The sequence below is a fragment of the Panthera onca genome, chromosome A1, assembly GCF_046562875.1.
Source record: "Panthera onca isolate mPanOnc1 chromosome A1, mPanOnc1 haplotype 2, whole genome shotgun sequence".
Taxonomy (NCBI): Eukaryota; Metazoa; Chordata; class Mammalia; order Carnivora; family Felidae; genus Panthera; species Panthera onca.
Window position 1 is genome coordinate 211,487,920 of NC_138339.1, and position 6,514 is coordinate 211,494,433.

The 6,514-nt window shown below is 44.0% G+C and overlaps 1 protein-coding gene across 1 annotated transcript; it reads right to left on the bottom strand.

Moving 5' to 3' along the window:
* Positions 1–1,378: 1,378 nt before the first annotated feature.
* LOC132682025 (kelch repeat and BTB domain-containing protein 6) lies at positions 1,379–6,114 on the bottom strand. The gene has a single exon (XM_060637057.2). The coding sequence runs from the start codon at positions 5,810–5,812 to the stop codon at positions 3,689–3,691; it is 2,124 nt and encodes a 707-aa protein (XP_060493040.1). The 5' UTR covers positions 5,813–6,114; the 3' UTR covers positions 1,379–3,688.
* Between the last annotated feature and the right edge of the window lie 400 nt (positions 6,115–6,514).

Here is a 6,514-nt window from a genome sequence, read left to right on the forward strand (position 1 = left end):
TCTACTGTGAGTCACATTTTCTGTAAATAACTTTGCTTCCTAACCTTCCCTGCTTTATCATATTTGCTATAATGAATGTTTCTTTAAAATTAGATGAAAAGTTGGGGCGCCTGGGTGGCGCAGTCGGTTAAGCCTCCGACTTCAGCCAGGTCACGATCTCGCGGTCCGTGAGTTCGAGCCCCGCGTCAGGCTCTGGGCTGATGGCTCGGAGCCTGGAGCCTGTTTCCGATTCTGTGTCTCCCTCTCTCTCTGACCCTCCCCCGTTCATGCTCTGTCTCTCTCTGTCCCAAAAATAAATAAAAAACGTTGAAAAAAAAAATTAAAAAAAAAAAAAAAATTAGATGAAAAGGGCCTTGACCTTTTTAAACAGATAAGGGAAGGAGACTGTCACATGTATTCTTACCTCAGTTAAGATGAGAAGTGTCCTGTCATCTTTGACATTATAAAATTATAACAAATTTGCCTTTTTCTTAAGAATAAATCAAGAGGTGCCTGGGTGGCGCAGTTGGTGGAACATCTGACTCTTGATTTTGGCTCAGGTCATGACCCCAATGTCGTAGTATCACGCCCCACATTGGGCTCCTCACTGGGCATGGAAGCTGCTTAAGATTCTCCCTCTCTTTCTCTCCCTGCTCACGCTTTCTCTAAAATTAAAAAAAAAAAAAATTTTTTTTTTAATTTAAAAAAGAAATAGATCAAAAGCTTTCCCCAGATTCTCAAAAACGTCAGGTACAGAAACCTTAAAAATCTCTGCTTAACTAAAATCAATGAAAAGAGCTATTATAATTTAATTTCTTTCTTTAATCCATATATAAACAAGCCAATTGCTAAATTAGCTTCTAGTTTATCCTTTTGGAAACCCTAACGACACTTATCATTCAAACTTAGAAGTTATAAAAATTTGGGTTACACTTTTCAGACTACAGGAACAGACACAAAGGTAATTAAGGTCATTCTAAATCTTAAGAAGAGTAGTCTTGCGGGGCGCCTGGGTGGCTCAGTCGGTTAAGCGTCCGACTTCGGCTCAGGTCATGATCTCACGGTTCGTGGGTTCGAGCCCCGCGTCGGGCTCTGTGCTGACAGCTCAGAGCCTGGAGCCTGTTTCAGATTCTGTGTCTCCTTCTCTCTGTGACCCTCCCCCGTTCATGCTCTGTCTCTCTCTGTCTCAAAAATAAATAAACATTAAAAAAAAATTTAAAAAAAAAAAAAAAAAAAAGAAGAGTAGTCTTGCAATGTTCTATCGAACATCTGCTAAAAGATGTGCCGATTAATTGGAAAACTGAGACAAAGGTGCTTCCCGTCAAGAAGGGATTTCAACACTGCTGGTTGCATCATTCAATGCACAGGCAAGAGCATTACACATTTAGCACAAACACTGAATTAAAAAGTCAGGAAGTTTAGGTTCTAATACCAGTTTTATTTGCAACTAATCACATACAAATCACTTACCTATAAAATAATGATTAACACCGATTCTCTAAATCACAAATATATCACGAAACCAAAATTCTTCCCAAGAAAACTTCTTTGTAAACCAAGATATCACTGCTACTTAGCTTTTACCTAACTCAAAGGTTGAGAATGACAAATCAGAGAATTTGTCACTCCTCATTCGTTTGCATACCTTAATTCTGCAGATGGACAATCTGGTTAAGATCAGCACTGTCCTATTTCAACCTTACAAAACAAAAAGCTACCCACAAGAAGTTACTGGTGAAGAAAAAATTGGCAAAATACACTACTGAGACACAGCTTTGTGTTAAGTACAGTGCTCGTAACAACCCTGCTGTTAAATAGAACAAAACGTAGTCTTACACAACTAAAAGCATGTTTGCCCTTTTGAAGGGACACATACTGTTAGGACAAGCATCTTATTTCACTAAAAATGTTAAACAGGAATGTTTTGTAGTATCTTCAAATGGCCAATCAAAATGGCTGACAACCTTTTTTTCTTTTTTTCAACCTTTTGTGTCTCCCTTTCTCCATTTTCATCCTATGGTATTTCATTAAAAAATTCAGGTCCCCACCTGAGAGCACAATTCTCTGTACTCAGCCAGGGTGTAAGAAATGTTAGCATTCTGTCACTAGAGCATAAACATCGAAGAGGAATTAGCATGTTACTAAATGAAGATTCAAGAAGAAAATTCTAACTGGGTATAGAAAAAAACATATACACCATAAGCAACCGGTCATTATCACGTGTATGTAGCGTGACAACCATATCTAGTAAACCCTCAAGAGGTAAGCACTTGTATTTAGCAATGTCAGTTTTGTATGATTTAGTCTCTGTTTCTGAACATTCCCTTACGTAGTGTGACAGAAACAAAGACTGGAGCGTGGTTCACAGAGAAACACAGAACAAATACAAATATCCTAATAAAATAACCATGTATACCACTGCTTAGGGAAATATTTTAGACGAAATATACTTTCACTACTGGCCCCAAATGCCATCATTCACTTATGTTATTTAACTGTAAACTTTTAATACAAAAATACCTTTAAGCTGATAATAACATTTAGTGACTTACAAAAACTGACAATATTTCAATGCTACACAAAACAGTTCTATACACAACTTAAAGTTTTAAAGTCCTTTGCTGGCACTTGATTTTATAGTTGATAGACACAATATCTACTGATCTCAATAAAATACTGTTCTTAGCTTACACATATTTTCAAAACGAATATTATCTCATTAAACAGCAAAGAATAATCACATTTTGCTGACAAATCTCAGATGAACACTAAAATTGTACAGCCCAAGTATTTTAAGAATCACATAAACTTTTTAAGACAATGGATACAAATTTACACAATCGTCTCCAGTGAAAAAGAGGATTATTCCTCTGATTCTGTGAAGCATGTATCAAGTATAGGTCAAAAATGTGAAGCGACAAAGCAAGTTAGTTTTGTTTTTGTTTTTTTTTAAGGTTTCTCAATGACTGGTGACACTACTAGAACAGATGGAAAACTGGTCACTGTTTGCAAATACACATTTTATATTACAAATTTAAAACAAATTTCTTTCCAAACAGTAGAATCCTGTTTGTGTTTGCTTCGTTTTTACTTTTAGTGAGCTTACTGCCATTCTGCACATCATTACAAATGAAATCACCAGTCACATTAAACATATAAGCTTTCTTTGTTTCTCTTCTTCACACAGGGGAGGTAACTAAGCTAAAACCTGGCAAACTATATTTAAATTAGAACACATTTTGTAATAACCCACTAATTTAAAGTTGTGGAAACCTACTACCCTGTTCTGAAGGAAAATATATACTTTCAAAACCCCACCTGGTAATTCCTAGCCAGTAAGTTTTCTATTTTAAAAATCAAAATTCAAGTCACAGTACTTGTGGCACGAAACAGAATATAAGATTTAAGAACAGAAGACTAAATTAGTATAATCAAACATAAACATACCAAACAATCAAATCAATATAGGACTTCTAGAACAGTAAATTATTAAATAGGTTGATTTCTTTGAGTGTATAAACTCCCTAACATTAAATATGTTAGTATTTCAAACAATACCCTTTCTAAACCAAACCTGAAATTAATCAACCTGTTTTGTTTTGTTGTTTTCCCAGCAAAGAGAAAGGGTATCTCTTTAAGACACTTTCCAAAGCAGTAAAAACACCGTAGTGTTTCAACCTGTCTACAACAAATTCTGATCCTGTGCATTTCACTGAGGAGCTACCTGAACCCACAAATCATCATCAGATAGAGAACTTGAACTTCCTGACTCAGAGTCCAGCTCACTGAATCCACCTAAATCCCATTCAGTACTGGATTCACTCGGCACATCCTCTTCCTCCGTGAGGAAACTGTGACCAGGCTCGAGGCAGGAAGGATAAACACGAGCTGACAGGCAGAAGAAGTTGGAATCAAACTGGAAGAGGCCTAACGTGGTACCTATGTTAATCCACTGGTCTCCCCTAGTGTCATATTCATACACGGTCACCCGGTTCTTCTTCCACTGTGGGGTGCGCGACGTGATCAGCAACAGTTTTTGGCCGTGATTGATTATCCGGTAGTTGTTGGTCTCCGACACCAAGGGAATATTATTGATCTGCCTCCACTCTCCTCTGACTGGATTGTAGACCTTCATGACTGGGATGTCACAGATACAGTAGATCTCGTCGTTGAAGACACAGGCTTCCTGAAAGTCATTGCGCTTCAGAGAAACACACTTCAGCCACATATTGTGGCTAGGATCGTAGCAGAACATGCGCTTGCTGTTGAGAGCATAAAGATAGTTCTGAATTACCATTAGATCGAAGGATATAAAAGAATGGGGTAGCGGAGCCACCAGTGCCCACTGGTTTCTCTGAACACTGTAGCATTCCACTTCCTTCAATTTAACGCCGGTAATCGGGTCTCGCCCACCCAAAATGTAGATGTAGCCATTGAGGTAGGCCACATCCATGCCCTCGCGACACAGCAGGCGGTCGGCAAGCTGCTGCCAACTATTCTGGGCTGGCTTATACACCCACAGGTCTTTCCGGGGCTGGGCAGCCAGGTAGATGTCATGGTCTGGAGAGACACAGACAGCTAAGGTGGTTACAGTCCTGGTGTGAGCAAGGCAGGTCAGAGGTGACGGCACTTTGTAAATATCTCCGGTGTACGGGTCACAGCACAGAAAGGGATCCCTAGGATGTCCAAAGAAGATCACCATCTTCTTAGCGCACACACCCAGCCTCTGGGGCGGATTTTCTGATGTAGGTACCATAGAGCTGCTGCTGCTACTGCCGCAGCCGCTGCCGCCGCCGCCGCCGCCACTGCTGTTGCCGCTGCCGCTGCCGCCGCTGCCGCCGCCGCCACCGCCGCTAGTGCCGCTGCCGCTGCTGCCGCCACTGCTCTCTGGCTTCGGCACCAGAGACTTGCACAACTTGTCACCGTATCGCATCTGCAGGGCCCCTTCGATAAGGTCCAGACAGTACTTCTTCACAATGGTGTTGGTCAGCAGCCCTTCCAGGTAGTCCTTATTTTCATCTGTGAAGTGGGTCCAGCGGACACACTTGAAGACTTCCGCAGCGTTGGGACCGCGCTCCTTGGGAGACGCTTCCAACCACTGCACTGCCACATGACACACGGTCTGCTCAAGCTCTATGTTTAGACTATCAAGGCGCAGGATAGACAGCAACTGGGCGAGGGTCAGGTCTGCCAGAGTCTCTTCCCGAATCGAACCCATCTGGCTGAGCTGCTTGAAGTTGTGGGCGATGAAGGACTGGGCCTGTGATCGCAGTTTGCGATGGCCGAAGGCGTCGGCAAACTTAAAGATGGCGGTGCAATTGGCCAGGTCAAGGCGGCGGGCTAGGAAGGAGGCACAAGCTTCCCGCACGTACTCGAGCTGCAACATGTCAGAGGCCGCGTAAAGGCGTTCCACGTTGGCTTCACTCAAGGATACACGACCTGTGTAGCAGTAGTCGACCAGCACCTCGAAGGACTCGGCATCCACATCATGCATGGTCACATTCGCCTGGTGGCTCTCGTACATGCCACCTGTGAACATGCTCTTGAAGTAGGGACACGCGGCAGCCAGCACGTTACGGTTGCAGGGGAAGAGGCGGCCGGTGCCAGGCCCGCTGCCAGGTGTCACCACCTCGATGGTCACATCACATAACAGCCGCGCGTCGTAGAAAGACTTCAGCTGCGCCAGCAGGGCTGCAGAATGAGCCGTGTCCTTCAGCTCCTCCGGGCCCGTGAAAAAAGCCGAAACCGTGGGCTTGTGAACCCTCTTGGGCCGCTTCCCACCGCGGGGACTGGCCAGGCGGCGAGAGCGCGGAGCTTCTTCCCGGGACTGCATGGTGGAGATGGCGGCGGGGTACGAGGGCGAGAACGGGTGCAAGGACCGGGCTCTGGCTCCTCCTCGCCCTCTTCTCGCTGGCGCTAGATCGCGGTGTCTCCGGAGAGACTGCAGCACGGGTCCATTTACCTAATTCAGTCTTATGCCGCAGTGCCGCCTCCCTTTATCACGTAGCCAGCGCCTGACTCACCCCTTTCCAGTTCCGCGCCCTTTCTCCGCCTCAGCTCGCTTTACAGAACCCGCTGGACGGAACCGAGATCCGCCACTGCCGCGCTGGCAATACCGGTAGGCGTCCAAGAGGACTACGGTTCCCAGGCTGCCTTTCGCGCCTTGAGGCATGCCGGGACCCTCCAGACTCCAGGGGATAGGCGGACGGACCGAAGCCGCTGTGCATTTTGGGGGTAGTAGTTTCAATAGTATCGCGAGATTTATCGGCCGTTCATTGTTTCGGGTGACGGAATTAGAAATCGCTAATTTTCTTTCGTTCTGTTTTATGGTTTAGAACTTTGGATTTGGAATCCAGATGAGACGCCGGATCTGTATTTGTCAATTGTTTGGCTTTGCTCTCAGAACTGGTTTTAAAAATGTGAAGAACAACAGTATATCATAGCCCGATGTGACGACGACATGAATTGCGTAGGTTAAATAGGATGCTCTGAATAAATATTTGCGGATTAGGTTAATAAAGTGCTTACGCAGTGT